Source organism: Xyrauchen texanus, chromosome 40, assembly GCF_025860055.1.
Source record: "Xyrauchen texanus isolate HMW12.3.18 chromosome 40, RBS_HiC_50CHRs, whole genome shotgun sequence".
Taxonomy (NCBI): domain Eukaryota; kingdom Metazoa; phylum Chordata; class Actinopteri; order Cypriniformes; family Catostomidae; genus Xyrauchen; species Xyrauchen texanus.
In genome coordinates this window covers 30,505,989-30,524,932 of record NC_068315.1, presented here as the reverse complement: position 1 = coordinate 30,524,932, position 18,944 = coordinate 30,505,989, and the positions used below count along the sequence as shown (strand labels likewise).

Genomic DNA, 18,944 nt, shown 5'->3' with positions numbered 1-18,944 from the left:
GCGAAGGCAACTGAGATTCGTAATCCACCACCTGGATTGAGGCGAGTCACTACGCCACCACGAGGACCTAGAGCGCATTCGGAATTGGGCATTCCAATTTGGGGAGAAAAGGGGAGACATTTTTTTTATTTGATCACATGCCGTGCACATAAATGAGTGACCTTTGCAGCGAACAGCCAATCACGTGAAACAAGAAGAGAGCACGGATAATTCAGAATCACTTCTCGCAGAGAGTTAGGCCAGGGCTGGACTGGTAATCTGGCATACCGTGCATTTTCCCAGTGTGCCGATCAGGGGTGGAAAGGCCATCGGGAGAACCGAGCGGTCCGCGTTATGCAGAACGGACCACAAAATGGTGCCGCGATATGGAGAAAAGGACACCAAACACCCCCACTGAAGGCCGATCGTTATGAAAATATGAAGAATTGAAATACATCAGCACAACAAGCGATTGTTATAAAAATATGAAAAATGAAAACGGATTTTACACAATAGTTCGCCATGAAATCATGAAGAGTAAAACACATTTAAACCGCATTTAAACAGTATCACTGTAAATTATGAAGAAATTAAAAGACATTTACACAGCGAGAAGAACACAACGGCTGCTGTGAAAGCTCAAAAGGACTGCTGGAAACTAATTGTCAATGTGAATAAAATATAAAACAGCTGATATATCAAGCCAATCATAATAAAACTCGGACATATTTTATGAGTTGGCTATTTCGTATGAAATCGTTCGAATTAATTCGTAAGATTTCATCACGTTCAAATGCGGAAGAAAGCATGAGTTCCGCACACGAGGTGTCAAGGACATGCTTATTAATAGTATCCCCTTACCCAAACCCCTTATCTAAACCTACCCGATCAGTAGAGTGTGTAAACATGACAGGAAGCTGTTATGTGTGACAGAAGCAAGTAACCGTCACGTATTAGATGAAAACGATGTCCAGCAACATCATTGGCTGTAGTGAATGCAATTGAGTGGATGTAGAGTGCAATCGTTCGATACCATATGAATTAGCCAAATTTAGAACAGTTGAACGAATCCTTACAATTTCGCTGCGAGAGTGTGTTGGTTGTATATATTGATGTGTAAGTGAATTCATATAAGTCCACAACAAGAACACACAGGCTTATTAACTAAAAATGAATATAAGCTTCTATTAAAATATTAAAAAGTGAGCATTTGGAATACTGTATGCAATAATTGGCATGTACAGGTTGCTGTGCAGTGTGTAACTCCCCTGGCCTCAAGAGGTGCGCTAGCGATAAACACTAGAGGGTGTAGCCTTTAGCCTCCATATTTGCACGGCACCCATGCCTGCCATGGCCAACAAGCCAGCCCCCACACCTGCCACGGTCAATGTGCCAGTGCCCATGCCTGCCACGGCCAACAAGCTGGAAGCCTCGTATCTCCCAGAGCCTGTGTTGCCAGCCTCGTCTCTCCCATAGCCTGCGGCTAGCCAACTTCGGCTATCCAAAGGAATAGGACGAGAAGAAAGGCTTCTGTTCCTAATTCTCTTCCTGTGTCCGCAACCACAGAGCTTGTTCCCCAGTCTCTGCCTGTTCTCCCTCCTCCCTCAGAGTCTTCCACGGCTCTGCCTTCCTCGGCTCTGCCCCCAGAGTCTTCCATGGCTCTACCTTCCTCGGCTCCGCCGCAAGAGTCTTCCACAGCTCTGCCTTCCTCGGCTCCACCCCCAGAGTCTTCCACAGTTCTGCATTCCTCTGCTCAAACCCCAGAGTCTTCTACGGCTCCGCCTCCCGCGGCTCCTCCCATGGCTCTGCCCCCAGAGACTATTCCTCCTGTGGCTCCACCCACTCCCCAAGAGACTGTTCCTCCCGCGGCTCTGCCCGTTCCCCCAGAGACTCCTCCTTCAGCAGTTCTGTTTGCCTTACTAGTGACTCCTCCAACAGTGGCTCCACTGCCTGACCCAGTCCCTGTCCTGTGGCCACCTCCTGACCCAGTCCCTGTCCTGTGTCTGGCTCCCAGGCCTCCTGAGCCAGTCGCTGTCCTGTGGCCACCTCCCAGACCTCCTGACCCAATCCCTGTACTGTGGCCACCTCCTGACCCAGTCCCTGTCCTGTGGCCACCTCCCTGGCCTCCTGACCCTGCCTTGGCCCTATGGCCACTTCCCAGGCCTCCTAAACCTGTCCCAGTCCTATGGTCACCTCCCAGGCCTCCTGAGCCAGTCCCTGTCCTGTGGCCACCTCCCAGGCCTCCTGACCCAGTCCCTGTCCTATGGCCACCTTCCAGGCCTCCTGACACTTTCTAGGCCCTACGGCCACCTCCCAGGTTGCCTGACCCTGTCCCTGTCCTACGGCCACCTCCCAGGCTTCCTGACCCTCTCTCAGCCCTGCGGCCACCTCCCAGCTTGTCTGAACCTGTCCTACGGCCGCCTCCCAGACCTCCCAGGCCTCCTGACCCAGTCCCTGTCCTACGGCCACCTCCCAGGCCTCCTGACCCTCTCTCAGCCCTGAGGCCACCTCCCAGGTTGTCTGAACCTGTCCCTGTCCTACGGCCACCTCCCAGGCCTCCTGAACCTGCCTTGGCCATACGACCACCTCCCAGACCTCCTGACCCAGTCCCTGTCCTGTGGCCACCTCCCAGCCCTCCTGACCCAGTCCCTGTCCTGTGGCCACCTCCCAGGCCTCCTGACACTTTCTAGGCCCTACGGCCACCTCCCAGGTTGCCTGACCCTGTCCCTGTCCTACGGCCACCTCCCAGGCCTCCTGACACTTTCTAGGCCCTACGGCCACCTCCCAGGTTGCCTGACCCTGTCCTACGGCCACCTCCCAGGCTTCCTGACCCTCTCTCAGCCCTGCGGCCACCTCCCAGGTTGTCTGAACCTGTCCCTGTCCTATGGCCGCCTCCCAGGCCTCCTGAATCTGCCTTGGACCTGTGCCCGTCTCCCAGGCCGCCTGACCCAGTCCCTGTCCTACGGCCACCTCCCAGGAATCCTGACCCTCTCTCATCCCTGCGGCCACCTCCCAGGTTGTCTGAACCTGTCCCTGTCCTACGGCCGCCTCCCAGGCCTCCTGAACCTGCCTTGGGCATACGACCACCTCCCAGACCTCCTGACCCAGTCCCTGTCCTATGGCCACTTCCCAGGCCTCCTGACACTTTCTAGGCCCTACGGCCACCTCCCAGGTCGCCTGACCCTGTCCCTTTCCTACGGCCACCTCCCAGGCCTCCTGACCCTCTCTCAGCCCTGCGGCCAACTCCCAGATCGTCTGACCCTGTCCCTGTTCTATGGCCGCCCCCCAGGCCTCCTGAACCTGCCTTGGCCCTGCGGCCGTCTCCCAGGCCGCCTGAACCAGTCCCTGTCTTATGGCCACCCCCCAGGCCTCCTGACCCTGTCTCGGCCCTACGACCACCTCCCAGACCTCCTGACCCAGTCCCTATCCTGTGGCCACCTCCCAGGCCTCCTGACACTTTCTCAGCCCTGCGGCCGCCTCCCAGGTCGTCTGACCCTGTCCCTGTCCTACGGACGCCTCCCAGTCCTCCTGACCCTACCTCGGCCCTGCGGCCACCTCCCAGGCCGTATGTCCCAGTCCCTGTCCTAAGGCCGCCCCCCAGGCCTCCTGACCCTGTCTCGGCCCTACGAACACCTCCCAGACCTCCTGAGCTGGTCCCCAAACTAAACAAAAATTACCTGGCTAGACACCGAAACCAGCTTCATGGTATAGGCCTCTGACCTGTGTGTAAATTCTGCATTATCCTGCATTGTTTTCACAAGTCCCCAGTTAGTGGACTATCGGCAACTCATCTTACCCATATCACACTTATCAAATGCCGGCAGCACAACCACAGAATGAGTAAGGGGCTATTCGAACAGGATGTGTTTTTGTATCCATCTATGCTGTTTTTTTTCCTGTTTTTTTTCTCCCCTTTTCTCAATTTGGAATGCCCAGTTCCCAATGCACCCCAAGTTCTCATGGTGGTGTAGTGACTCGTCTCAATCCGGGTGGCAGAGGACGAATCTCAGTTGCCTCCGCATCTGAGACCGCCAATCCGCATATCTTATCACGTTGCTTGTTGAGCGCGTTACCGTGCTCAACTCACCACTCGCCCCACTGAGAAGGAGAACAACACATTATAGTGACCACAAGGAGGTTACCCCATGTGACTCTACCCTCCCTAGCAACCGGGCCAATTTGGTTGCTTAGGAGACCTGGCTGAAGGTCTCCTTTTTTTCAGCATCTTTTGCCATTAATGGCATGATTTTAAGATGTCATGTCAAGTTAGAAGAAGTTGATTTCTGATTGGAGGTTTTCACAGCAAATATTAATATATTCATTTAATGGGAGTTAATTAAATTATAATGAATGACACTAATAATAAATATATGACACTATCATGTCATTAATTTGATTGACATTTGTATTGAAATGACAGCCCTAATTAGAATCCAGAGTAATTCTGTCTGAATGAGTGCAACATTACCAATCTCTTCAAACAATGAAAAACGAATCAAAAGCTAAACCAGAATCTGACATTACATATCTTGTGAGTAAAGATGTTGATGATATCTGAACTCTTTGAAGTGACTCAGCAAGGACTGAATAATTTACTCTTCACTTCCTTAAGCCCTGCCTTAATATTTTTCTGACCCATCCTACCTCAGCAACTGTTGCAATTTGCCATATTATCAGACAAGCTTTTACTTCTTTATATTGTAAGTCTATGGAAATCTCCAATTTGATTTTACTGGATGTTCTGTAAAGTATCTCAGAATGAGCAACAGTAACCAAGGGAGACTGAAGTCAAATGTTAATCGAAAGTGTCTCCTGGAACTCAATAATGGCTTACTGGAAACCAAAATTTTCAGGTCAAAATGGGGCTCTTCGCAGATCACCACAGCACTACACCCCAGAGACGAGCCTGTTTGAGCTTAAGCCAGAATCAATGCACTTCTGGTAAAACATTTAGTATTTGTTTGGGGCTTATTATGTCCTAGGTGTGGTGTAGCAACAATTTGTCCTTAATAACTCAACAGTAATTCCCCCACCCTGAATAAATGAGAGCAAATCAGCATATAAAAGCAACAATTAGCCTCTACAACGTAAGCCCAATCCCGAGAGTAAAACACTTAAGATTTAATTAATTATCAATAAAACACAATGCAATCAACAGACTAGCAGGAGCAATTTGTAAAGTCCCTACATTTATACTATAAGCGAATTGGTATCCTTTGGGTGAAATTACACAGACTCATTCCCAAGTTCTCAGTACAGGACGGTTGTATTTTTCTCAAAGACACAGCACTGTCAGTGTCAACAACATCAGCTAATCACCCAGATTTATGACATCTCTTTTCGCTGAGTTGTTTCTCCTTGTTTATTACTAAACGAGGCAAACACTGTCAGCTAGGGCTGGATGGTACAACTGTCGAAATAAGTCTACCGATGTGCATCGTAGATCATTCTATTGTGCTCTAGTGGGCAGAACTGCTTTGTACTATTTACACATGAGAGTGATAAAGAAACTTGTGAAAATACAGAGCAGGACATGTCCCAAACAAGTTTATTAGACACAAAGTGTTCCAATCGACTTTGAATGTAACAAATCCAATAGAAATGTACAATTGATACAGAGTTGAAAACTGTCCATTTTGTAGTATTCATTTCACTGTTTTGAGTCTTTTTATTTTACTCAATTGTCCCATAATGTGAAGCAAGTTTTGTACTGATACTGGACTTATTTATAATAATTTGTAATAGATAATCTTATCTTTTGGTCTGCGAAAATAAAGTTTATCCCAAAATAGGTATTACCACAACTATATTGTGATACTGTATATACCATTACCATGATATAAAGTTACTTGTACTGTGATATAAGATAGCAGGACACACTAATTTTAGTGGGTAGACACAGAGAGGACATGTCCAAGTGTTCCCAGACACGCATCTAAGCCCTACAGAATGTATCACTGTGGTCTGTAATGTAGAGCTAAGAAATCTAGCGAACATCTAGAGGTCATTATTTGACTTCAAGCAGAGCTTTATGGCTCCAGGCCTCAGTGCCATTGTTTTATTTTTAGGACGCAATAAAGCAGGGAAGACTAAAAATACAATTCTATTGATATGTCTGGCCCAGTCATAAGACAGGGAGCATGGCATGTACTCTGGGCAACAATTCAGGTGTGTCTGATTGGAGTAGTCTACAGTGCATAAGGGTTAGGTTTAGTGCTGACCAGTTAAGTAAATCTTAAAATATTCTCTAGCATTCCATATGCAGACATCCTGATTACTGTCTTACATTTTGACAAGTCTCCCTTTTGACTGCCAGAGGCAAGAATCAGGTCGCCCATGCTGTTGAGCACCATCTGTTAAAGCCAACATGAAACAACATTCGCAACTCATTTTACTTCCATACAATGATGTATTTCCAGGAGAAACATAAATTTTGCGAGAAAAAATATGGGGCGAGCTTGATTTTATCCATTGAGAATTGAATGGATCATGAATTGTGGCTGTTTGATAACACAACTGAGCCAGGGAGAGGGTATGGGAGGGGACAAATTTGAAATTGTTGTTTTAGAGGTAGAATAAGTTATGTTTTTGATTATATTACAATGTGATGATAATATAATTTCGAGACAAAAAATGTTTTTCTTCCTATGGAATATCATGCAGTGATGAATTGAGCACAATATCTAGAGACCGAACATATTGATGAAAACAAATATCCTCCTTAAAAGTGATTTTAGGAAGGTACTTGCTTTAAAAATTATTATTTGTATGCATATTTTGTTTTGGGAAAAATTTTACAAAATTGCACTGGGCTTTTAGGGTTGAAACATGTCAGCACTGTTTTTAGACGGTAAGCGGAAGTTAGGAATTCACAACACAATTCATACATTTAATATACCATGAATAAGCTCCATTGTGTGAAAACAGAAAAAGTTTGACCACTAATGCCCTGCGTTGGATTTTTGCAAAGTTATTTTCAGTAAACGTGGGAATTAAAAAAATATATATTACAGGACAAATACTTGTTAAATGTGTTCCAAAATTGTCATCTACCTTTTTGTCCTTTTTGTATAACTTTAGCAAGTGTAACCGGTCCTGCTCGACCCGTTCCGAGCAGGATTTGAACTGGCGTCATCCCGCAGTATGATAACAAGGAGGCTGAGGGCTACAACCAATAGCATCAGTTGCTAGTGCACCTCTTGAGGCCAGGGGAGTGAGGTTTACACACACTGCACAGATATCACATACCAGCTGGCTCCCGCTACACTCACCCCCTAAACCTCACTCCCATCCAGGACACAGCACCATTGTAACCAATCGTACTCAACCTGCTCCAAGCGAGATTCGAACTGGCATCAGCCGGCATGGGAGGTGGGCATGTTAACAAGTAGGATAAAAGCTACAGTCTCTAGCATCAGTCGCTAGTGCGCCTCTTGAGGCCAGGGGAGCGAGGTTTACACACACTGCACAGCTATCACGTACCAGCTGCTTCCCGCTACACTCACCCCCTAAACCTCACTCCATCTGGGTCACGGCACCATTGTAACCAGTCGTACTCGACCTGCTCCAAGCGAGATTCTAACTGGCATCAGCCGGCATGGGAGGCCGGCATGCTGATGAGGAGGCTAAAAGCTACAGCCTCTAGCATCAGTTGCTAGTGTGCCTCTTGAGGCCAGGGGAGTGAGGTTTACTTACACTGCACAGATATCACCTACCAGTTGGCTCCCGCTACACTCACCCCCTAAACCTCACTCCCATCTGGGTCACGGCACCATCGTAACCAGTCGTACTCGACCTGCTCCAAGCGAGATTCTAACTGGCATCAGCCGGCATGGGAGGCGGGCATGCTAATGAGGAGGCTAAAAGCTACAGCCTCTAGCATCAGTCGCTAGTACGCCTCTTGAGGTCAGGGAGTGAGGTTTACACACACTGCACAGCTATCACCTACCAGTTGGCTCCCGCTACACTCACCCCCTAAATCTCACTCCCATCTGGGTCACGGCACCATCGTAACCAGTCGTACTCGACCTGCTCCAAGCGAGATTCTAACTGGCATCAGCCGGCATGGGAGGCGGGCATGCTAATGAGGAGGCTAAAAGCTACAGCCTCTAGCATCAGTCGCTAGTGCGCCTCTGGAAGTCAGGGAGTGAGGTTTACACACACTGCACAGCTATCACGTACCAGCTGCTTCCCGCTACACTCACCCCCTGAACCTCACTCCCATCTGGGTCACGGCACCATTGTAACCAGTGGTACTCGAACTGCTCCAAGCGAGATTCTAACTGGCATCAGCCGGCATGGGAGGCGGGCATGCTTATGAGGAGGCTAAAAGCTACAGCCTCTAGCATCAGTCGCTAGTGCGCCTCTTGAGGTCAGGGAGTGAGGTTTACACATACCACACAGATATCACGTACCAGCTGGCTCCAGTTACACAGCTCTGGCAGTTTATTTTTTAATGATTTACAACTGCTGTTGTGAGCAGTTCAGAGTATCAGCCATTGTTATGTGTAGTCTTCACCCATATTTCATGAAAATGAGATTTTACTTAAAGCGAACATTGGGTATCCGGGAGTTCGGAAAGTAAATAGGGTCGAATTTCATTTCATGTTGACTTTAAATACTTTCCTAACAACAGCACTCAAATAATATCATCCCTTCTACAAAAGATTCTGAAATATATATATTTTTTATCGTCAAAAGTTACATTTCTTTAAAATACACTGCTGAACAAATTAAGTTTGACACACATTATGTATGACGAAGCTACAACAAAGTGGATTAAGAACCCTCTCCATGAAAATTGGCCAGTAGCCAATAAAAAGTAGCCTAAATAAAAACAGTATTGCTTTTTTAACAAAGGCAAACTGTGAATTTTTTTTGCACCTCTAGCAACACAAAACAGGATTGCAAAAGTTGTCACTGTTTTTTTCCCCCATCTGTTATTGGTTGGACAAACAAATAGTCTCGCCCCAAACTCACACCATTGGTTGCTGGATGTGTCCCTTACTTATAGGCATAATTATAGTCTGACTTATAATCTCTGTGTATTAAGTTGGGATAGGAGAACGTATTGTAACAGGAATAAATACTCACATCACCTTTGAATGCCACATGATCAAAAACTGATATAGCAATCACATGACATTGAATGCTGCATGCAGTGCATTCTATCACTAAAACATCCTATACACACTTATATTCTGTAATGAAAATGCCTGAAAAGAAAGCATGACGCAGTGAATGTGATGAAAGCAAGTGCTCATTAAACAAGTGTTTGACACAAATGGCCATACGTTAACATAACGGTGCTCAGCTGTCATGTTCTGCACACATTCAGATGCAAATAGCTCAGTGTCTAATGTCAGAGCAAATGATGAAGGCATCTGATGACAGGATGCTTACTGTCTTTCTGTTCAGTAAAGTGGCACTTGTGTGCTGAGGAAGCGATTGAAAATGTACCCAGTGATTTTTACAAGATACTAAGTAGATAACACTGATATTTTCTTATGTATGCACTGATTTAATGTAATTCAAATCACACTGATTATCGTAACAAATGTGTGAACTTAATGCATTCTAATACTCTGTATTTTATTTAAAAAGGAATTCAAGGAATAGTTCACTAAAAAATATGTAATTCCGTCATCATTTACTCAACCTCAGCCTTCTTTCTTCAATGGAACACAAAAGGAGTTGTTTAGGAGAATCCTTGCTAAAAAAAAAAAAAAAAGACCAGCTTAACCAGCATGCAATTCCCATCAGTCTAGGCTGGTTTATGCTAGATCTGTTCTGGTCTAGCTGGTGGACCAGCATAATAACCCTGCTTTTCACCAGCAAAACCTAGCTGGTGAAACTGGTTGAACAGCATGGTCTTTCAGATAAAGCTGGTTAAGACAGTCTAAAAGCCTGGTGCAGATACCAGAACACCAGTATCTCATGCTGGGGGACCAGCACCCAAAACACAACATAAACTGGTGATGAGCAATGCTTATCTTTTTAGAAGGGATGTAAATGCTGCTCTTTGTCATGCAATAAAAGTGGATGGTCATTATTAATGTCGTTATTAATTGAAAATCTTGCCCTCCTCCACAGCTCTTAAATCTAATTTGCACTTTTAAATATTCCTATATGGCGTTGAATAGAATATGCATTTTAGTGAATAATGATTTCAATTTGAGTCTGGATCTCCGACAATCTTTTATATGGCTTTTAAAGATGTTGAATACAATGTACAAGTACACCCCAACAATATACCCCCACAGTGTATGTACATATGGTGCTTTTTGGTCATTTTGCTGCACAGTCCCCCATTCACTTTCATTATATTGAATAGAGAGACATTTAACCTTTTGTGTTCCACGTAGGAGGGCGAATTAATATTGACAGTTTTTTCCTTCTTTTCAGTCAAAAATGAAATAATGAAATTATTCCTTTAAGATACTGTAGTCCCACAACACAGGAAGTGAAAAACAAACGTCTCTATTCGTACCTCCCATAGGCAAAGCGTCTGTCTTTGTGATGGTCTCCAAAAGTGTCCCACAGCCGGAGGGACACGCTTACCTCATCCACAACATCTCTGGAACGTTCTAAAACCTGCAAAAAGTCAGAGCATTTATTCTGAGCTAAACTTGAAATGAATCTTGACTGAAGCAATCTTGGAAAGCATGCTCTCATGGAACAAGACGCAACGTCGTGATAACAGTAGGAATGAACACTACCACATATTTTTTGTTCAATACAATACCAAGTACAACAGGATATCAATGCTCAATATCAATATGGATACCTCAAATAAATGACCATTTTTGTTTATGATTTCTGAGGATAAAATGGTTAATTACAGTCATTTAAAAGTTGAGTAGTTTGCCCAAAATTGTGCTCAAACCATATGACTTTCTAGCCTATAGATTATTAGCCTCAGTCAACATCTATTTTCCATACAATTAAAGTAAATGGTGACTGGGGCTGTTATTATAATTTTTATATATATATAAATTATAAAGACTTAATCAAAACACATAGGATTGATATACAGCACCAGTATATGAAGTATCGATATTTCAAGATCCATTCATCCATCCCTACATACCAGAAAGGAAAAGGTTTGTTGGGTAAAGACTTACCTCTTGGCAGACTCTGTACTGGTCAATAGCCCAGACAGTGGGAACATGGGTGGCCAGCAGCTGGTATTGAGTCAGGGTGGTGTTGCAGGCCCGGGCACAAATAAGACGAGTCTTTCCCACAGCATTGTCTCCAACAACAACACACTTGATGGTCTCTACGTTGGGTCTTTCGTAGTCCATACTAAACTTGAGCACCCTACACAAGAGGAGTCATATTATCAAGAGGCGCTAATTTTATAAGAACTAATAAAGGAGGACGTACACACCGATCACAGGTGTTTAATTTCAGGTCTATTAATGCAGAAGCTACATGGATCGCTGACCACAGGATACAGGACTTATATTGTTATAGCTGTTTCTTGTTCTTGCTGATCTTCACAGAACACAACCCATATGACTTTCTTGTCGGATGCAGTATGTATGACTTGGACAAATATGGAGACATTTGTAAAAACTTGTTAAAAATGTCAAAACATAAACTGCTTCATTTTGTTCAATTGATGTACATATGTACAGACGTACATACTGTAATTCATGTTTTAAATGTATTTTAAATAAATAACATTATTTTAGAAATATGTGCAACCCAAATATTTGAAAGTAATTAACTCAATGGAAAGTCAGTAACTGTTACGTGATTGCAATAATTTAAATTGTAATGTGCTACACTACTTTTGACTAAGAAGTAATGCGATTACATTATTTAATTACTTTGTAATCAAAGACACTGTGCTGACTAGCAGTATCAAGTAACAAATCACAGTTCACGGTTGTAAAGTGAAACAATCCTGCTGGCAATTAAAAAAAATGCACGAACCCTTCGATATTTAATGAAATACATAACCCAGGACAAAAATACTGTGATTTTATCTCTCAATTTGGAATGCCCCATTCCCACTACTTAGTAGGTCCTTGTGGTGGCACGGTTACTCACTTCAATTTGGGTGGCAGAGGACAAGCCTCAGTTGCCTCCGCTTCTGAGACAGTCAATCCGTGCATCTTATCACATGGCTCGTTGTGCATGACACCACGGAGACTCACAGCATGTGAAGACTCATGCTACTCTCCGCAATCCATGCACAACTTACCACACGTCTCATTGAGAGCGAGAACCATTAATCGTGACCACGAGGAGGTTTCACCATGTGACTCTACCCTCCCTAGCAACCGGGCCAATTTGGTTGCTTAGGAGACCTGGCTGGAGTCACTCAGCACCATCTGGATTCAAACTCGAGACAACAGGGGTAAAAACTGTGCTTTTAAAGTCACTTCACAGGGTGTTTTATATCATAACGATAAAAAATGTTTTCATACATTAACTAAAAGGGAAAAACAAATCTAATTACACCATATAATTCTAAATTTCTGATGCAGCCTTTAATCACTCCAATAAGTACACAACACAGAACAGACAGAGAGCGAGAGAGAGAGAGAGAGAGAGAGAGAGAGAGACTGATGGAGAGAGACAGATATCATCGTTAGAGATGATCATACTCAGATCATCTCTAACATTACCAAATTACACCCTCAAACCTTTTATATGCAATTCACAAAAACTATATTACAACAGAACAGTGTTAATTGATCTTTGTAGAGTTTTTATCAATAATTCAGGATAAAGTTCAGTGCTGTTCAGAACACATATGAAGATTTTTTATTCAGCCACACAGAATGAAAACAGAGTTTGGAACTTCACTGAGGTTCTAAAATAATTGAATTTCTTTGTAATTTTGGGGTGTGATGTACCTTTAATTTCTTTCAAATTTGTCGATGTCCATCAGTGACCTTATAGCATGTATGCAAACTTCAGAATTAAACAACAGCAAAACACATGTGTTCATATGCATTTAACATGTCACACTCAGAACGTCACCCATTCATACACCCCCATTCATACCATCTCTCGTCTCTGTTACCTATATCAAGCACATGGTCTTTGACATAAACAACCACTCATATCCATTTATCTTGTGCAGTTTTTAATGCAAAAACAAATCTAATGAAAACACTTTAAGCATTATTTCAAGGTTTCTCACAATGTAACTTTAAACAAAACTGCATTAAATATACATCAAATAATAGAATTTTGGCTAAAATCATCCCAAATACTGTGCACCCTTTGATGTATGAGCACAGTTTCCCATTATAAGATCAAAAGAATACACAAGCCGAACATTTCTATAACAATCATTGCAAAGATGCCCCCCACCCACCCCTACTTTCCACTGCCAGTGCAAAGTAAGTCATCTATTTAGAATGAAAACATACACTACATTTATGCTCACTGTAGGTGGATACATACAGCTGTATCCTTAATATTTCAATCTGAAAATTACTTTAAAAACAGATTCATTATTATTATTATTATTATTATTAATTCTAATAATATAAAATGTATATTACTATACATTATTTTGAAAACAGTTCATTTAGTTTTATTACCATATGAAGAACTTAAAGTTATCTGACAAAACATTATACTAAACAAGACAGTAGTTGTGCTCAGAAGATCTTAACTCAATGCTTAACTTAATGTAATGCATTTTTAATGCATTCAGATTACTGGCAATACTGCATGAAATTAAATTGTGTTCATTTATTGCACAACCATCAACAAATACAATGAAAATACATTAATAACATAATTGTACATATAACATAACATAAAAACTGAAGTTGATCTACTGTCCTACAACAAGATGCATTATGAATTGCATGAAGTCACCACCCTCTTTGTTCAACTAAAACAACAGGGTCAATGACAGAGTGGAACAATTAAACCTACCGTGTCTTTGGAATGCGTTTGTGTTTATTGTTGTCAGAAATCAAGTCAGAATACAGTGACTGCAGCTTGCTGGTATTATACAAGAACAATCGCTGGTCAGTAGCTGGGAAAATGCAGTACAATCATCTTCTAATCGGCACTATGTTCCCGTTTGTTGACGAAAGAAAAAATCCTATTTTACTTCAAGCGTTTAGAATGGTAAATATTTGGGTATAGGAAGTGTGTCCTTCCCGTCCGCGAGGCTCTTTGAGAGAATCATCATCTGTCGCGAGTCGGATGCGGCTTCCATTGTGACGTCAGCGAGCCGGTGCTATTTATAGCGCGCGCGTACGATTTCATTCAGGAAAACAAGGTGCCTCATCTGCTGTGAGCCAAAGGAGCATCAGCCACCGTCTTGGCAGTGCCTTCTTATTAGACATGCAGAAAAACATGTTTATTTCCAAATTTAAATTAGCTTAAAGGCGTGCAATTGTAATACTTCCGTTAACTTGACATGTGACTGCAGGAGAATAAGTGTCACCTCACAGTAATAAAAGATCTGTCTATATGTCTATCTGTCTGTCTGTCTGTCTGTATATCTGTCTGTCTCTCTGTCTGTCTATCTATCTATCTATCTATCTATCTATCTATCTATCTGTCTATCTGTCTATCTATCTATCTATCTATCTATCTATCTATCTATCTATCTGTCTGTCTGTCTGTCTATTCCTGTCTATTCTCTGTCTGTCTGTCTGTCTATCTATCTATCTATTCTATCTATCTATCTATCTATCTATCTATCTATCTATCTATCTATCTATCTATCTATCTATCCATCCATCCATCCATCCATCCATCCATCCATCTATCTAGTCAGGTAAAACAACCCTCTACCTCCGCGTGGTGCCGGACGGGCAACGTCGTGGGCAGCGCCATGGGGGAAGGGCCAATAAAGACTGTTCCCTCCCCGTTTTTTTCTGTCATGGCGCTTTGTAGCCACCACAGCAGCCAAATGGGGGCTCTGGGCGGGTAACCCCTTTACCTTCATCTGATTTCCACTAAACCACGAATTAAATCTTTAAGTACGCTAGTGCCGGAGGCCCTGGGGGACAGGCGTCTATGACGTCTCCCTCTCATCGTCTACAGCATCCCACGTCAGAGAACGAGGAGGCTTACCGCAGCCTTCGCTCGGAGGTTCGGAGAGCCGTGAGGCGCTGCAAGGATGGTTGGTGGTCGCGGGTTGCTGAGGAGATGGAGTCTGCCTCAATGGCCCACAATCACAAATCGCTCTTTAATTCTATCAAAAAAGTTACTTGCAGCGCCACACCTATTACCATCATTAGAGGAAAGTACGGTGATCCAATCTCCGACCCCCAGAAACAGGTTTGCAGATTTGCTGAGCATTTCTGTGAGTTCCTGGGGGAGGGGAAGTCCCTCAGCCTGGAAAACATTGTGGGACAAAGTGTGGATGACCCTGCTGGGGCTTCGGTGCCACAAATATTGGAGGAAGAAGTCACTCCCTGTGGGTGGCTGGCTGCGGTGTCATCTTTGGAGGAAGTACTGAAGGCGATCCGGAGCCTGAGACCAGGAAAGGCACCGGGCAGAGATGATCTTCCAAGCGAAATGCTGAGGGAGGGTGGTGTTTGTCTGCACTACATGACATCATAACAACAGTCTGGACCACTGGGCAGGTTCCGCAGGATTGGAAGGATGCCCTGGTGGTCCCTCTCTTTAAAAAGGGGGACCGCACAGATTGTAACAACTATAGGGGAATCTCACTCCTCAGTGTGCCGGGAAAGGTCCTGGCAAGGATTATTCAACATCGCCTTGCCTGGCACGCAGAGGAGAGGCTTGCGGAGCCCCAGTGAGGTTTCAGGAAGGGGCGGTCTTGTACAGATGCCATATTCTCTGTCCGCCTGCTACAGCATCGGTGTAGGGAATTCCAGCAAGATCTTCATCTCTGCTTTATTGACCTGGTCAAGGCCTATGATACGATCAGTAGGACTGGGCTCTGGGTTGTTCTTCGTGCTTTCGGAGTCCCAGACCCACTGCTTGCGATCATTAAGGACCTTCATGATGGCGAGCGGGCCCGGGTAAAACTACGTGGTCGGGAGTCGGAGCCATTCCCTGTTCACCTTGGAGTGCGACAGGGATGTCCTCTGGCTCCCACATTATTTAATATCTATTTTGACCACGTGGTTCGTGAAGCCTTCGATGGCTGTACCAGAGGAATTTCCATCTGGTACAGATATAATTGGAGTGGTGGTGGCGTAGTGGCTAAAGCACAGGGCTGTTAATCAGATGGTCGCTGGTTCTAACCCCATGGCCACCACCATTGTGTCCTTGAGCAAGGCACTTAACTCCAGGTTGTTCCGGGGGGATTGTCCCTGTAATAATTGCACTGTAAGTCGCTTTGGATAAAAGCGTCTGCCAAATGCATAAATGTAAATGTAAATGTAAATGATCGATGCCTGGGTGTGGTCAACCACATTCAGATGCTGATGATCTGGTGATTGCTGCTCTCTCAGAGGAGGAGTTGGAAGCGCTGCTGATGAACCTGGAGCTTGCCACTAAGAGATGGGGCTTTACCATCAGCCCAACCAAAACAAAGCACCTGCCTGGGTATTATGTACCATCAGACACTCCACCCCCACAGCTCCCAATTGGTTATGGGGCAGTTGTGGATAGAGTGGAGTGTTTTCCATACCTGGGAAGTGTGCTTATGACCAGCACCAGTTTGACAGCAGAGGTCTCACTCAAAATCAGTCGAGCGGCATTATCTTTTCATCGGTTGCGTAGCGCTGTGTGGAAGCTACCCGGTTTGTCGCTCAGCACAAAGCTTCAGGTATTCTCGGCCACGGTCATTCCCTCCCTTCTCTATGCTTGCAAAACGTGGACCCCCCCTAATGGAACATCTTCGCCGGTTAGAAACATTTAGGCTGGCCTGCCTAAGATCCATCCTGGGTTTAACCAGTTCGACACTTCACGTGGCCTTAACGTGCACATAGCCTGGCACAAGCGTCGTGGTGACGTCACCGCCACTTAGTTTTTGCGATTAATTGAATAGCAGTATCCATCTGTTTATTTATGAAAGTTTATTTTCCATACCCTTCAAAAAATAGACGGCAGTCGAATTAGCCCACAAAACATAAAACATATAATTTCTGTGCACAAATATGTTTTAAATTAAGAATAAATACACAATACTAGCCGGTGATAAGCTTCAGCGTGTTTTTGTTTAACACTTACAGCCCAATTCTATTAAATTATTGTTTAGTGTACTTTTGAAAAAATACAAGCAAAATCCCCTGTATTAAATTAAATAAATTACCAAACTAAAAAATCATGAAATAAATAAATACATTAAAATATTACCAAACGAAAAAAACTATAAATTAAAGAAATTATTAACCAAACTATTTTTTTTATTAGACCTATATATGCCTTTTCTTTTCTCAAACTTAAATTAGCCTTACTGCTGTTCTGTAGACGAAAACAGTCGGCTGAATGACATTCTCAGAATGTTCTGCACTTTTTCAAGACTATTAAATATTTGAACCATCTTTACTGCTTCTACAGAAAATGTAAATTTTAATTATGAAACTAAAATATACAATATTACGGTCCTATCAGAAGACTAACTACTCTCTTTTGATGGCAATTCCTCCTCTTCTGATTGCTTTTATATGTTCATTAAAATGATAGTAAGCTGACTAATTTTAAAGAATTGTCTCAATACTCTCCCCATTTTACCAAAAATTTGGAGAAAAAAAAAATACAATTGGGACATCTGAGAGGCTGAGATTTCTGAATGGAAACGGCTTCTTGGCAGATTTCTTTGGCGCTACACCAAAACCTATGCTACAAAGTGTTTTTTTTTAGGAATGACGTCATCACGCACACAATTTTTATCGATAAAAGGCCATTTGTATGGGAACGAGCAGAATGGAAACTAGGCTATTGATATGCAGTTATAACTATGTTATAATTCCACTTTGTGTTTATATCACAAATGTAATGTCATCTTGACTCGCTTGTGTTGTTGCTTTCATTGTGACCCTGATGTCAAAAGAATGGTGCTACTCCGAGTGCTGTCCCAGTTTACCTTGTCTTAGTTATCTAAACTCCTCAGCCAAAACACTTTTCAGGTCTTCATGCTCATTCCCAACATAGATCACGTAATACATCCAAATAATCATTAAACCATACTGAACTTTACCTTTAGTTTTCTAATGTTGGCAACTCCTTAATAAATGCTTTATTTCTGTACACTTAACATTAAGGTCAATTTTCATACTTAACTAAAGTTGAATAAGTTTTATTAAGCATTTTTAACACGTGAGGTAAAATATCGGCAACACTTTATAATAAGGTTCCATTCATTAACAGTAAATGCATCAGTTATCATGGACAAACCATTAACAATATCATTTTATAGCATTTATTAATCTTTGTTAATGTTAGTGAATAAAAATACAGTTGTTCATTGTTAGTTCAGGTTAGTTCATAGTGCATTAAGTACTGTAATGTTAACAAATGGAACATTATTGTAAAGTGTTACCAAAATATCTCACTGTTTGCATGTAATGAACGTCACCCTGTTCATGTTGTGATTTATAATGCATTTCTAAATTAATTAGTCATAATGTACTCCATAATGAACCCTAAACAAACGGGAAATTAATGTAAACTGTCCCCTATTTTCTATAAAAATGCATAATGCTGTAAACCTCCTTCCCAAGATCTTGATGAAATGAAGTAAAAGCTTAATGACTGACATCCCTGTGGTCTGCATCATTTAATACAAATACGTTTTTCCTTCGATTCATTTCAAAATCCTGAATGACAAGGCTTTTTATAACAGCATTGCCAGAGTATGTCAAAATAGCATGAACTTTTGAATCCAGAAGTGGAACAGACTGTCCTAATTCATAATTACTGGAATTTCCAGTGTCTTTTAACTTGCTTGGAGAAACACAGCTCAAATTATGAATGAAACCTGGGCGGTGCAGCCAGACTCACATCAAAAGATGTACTTCAGGGCCCTGTCTCATGCCCAAAAGCCCAAAGGATGTCAG

At 43.0% G+C, this 18,944-nt stretch overlaps 1 protein-coding gene across 2 annotated transcripts in view; it reads right to left on the bottom strand.

The window, feature by feature from the left end:
• LOC127633565 (rho-related BTB domain-containing protein 1-like) overlaps positions 1–14,118 on the bottom strand; it is a 33,036-nt gene extending 18,918 nt beyond the window's left edge. The window contains exons 1-3 of one of the 2 annotated variants that reach the window (XM_052112754.1): positions 13,888–14,118; positions 11,103–11,298; positions 10,469–10,572 (exon numbers count right to left, since the gene is read on the bottom strand). In XM_052112754.1, the coding sequence (XP_051968714.1) occupies positions 10,469–10,572; positions 11,103–11,282 (284 nt within the window). In that variant the 5' untranslated portion in view covers positions 11,283–11,298; positions 13,888–14,118. Of the gene's footprint in view, positions 1–10,468; positions 10,573–11,102; positions 11,299–13,887 lie in introns of those variants that run through there. The other variant, XM_052112755.1, reaches the window with a different exon arrangement.
• Positions 14,119–18,944: the final 4,826 nt, after the last annotated feature.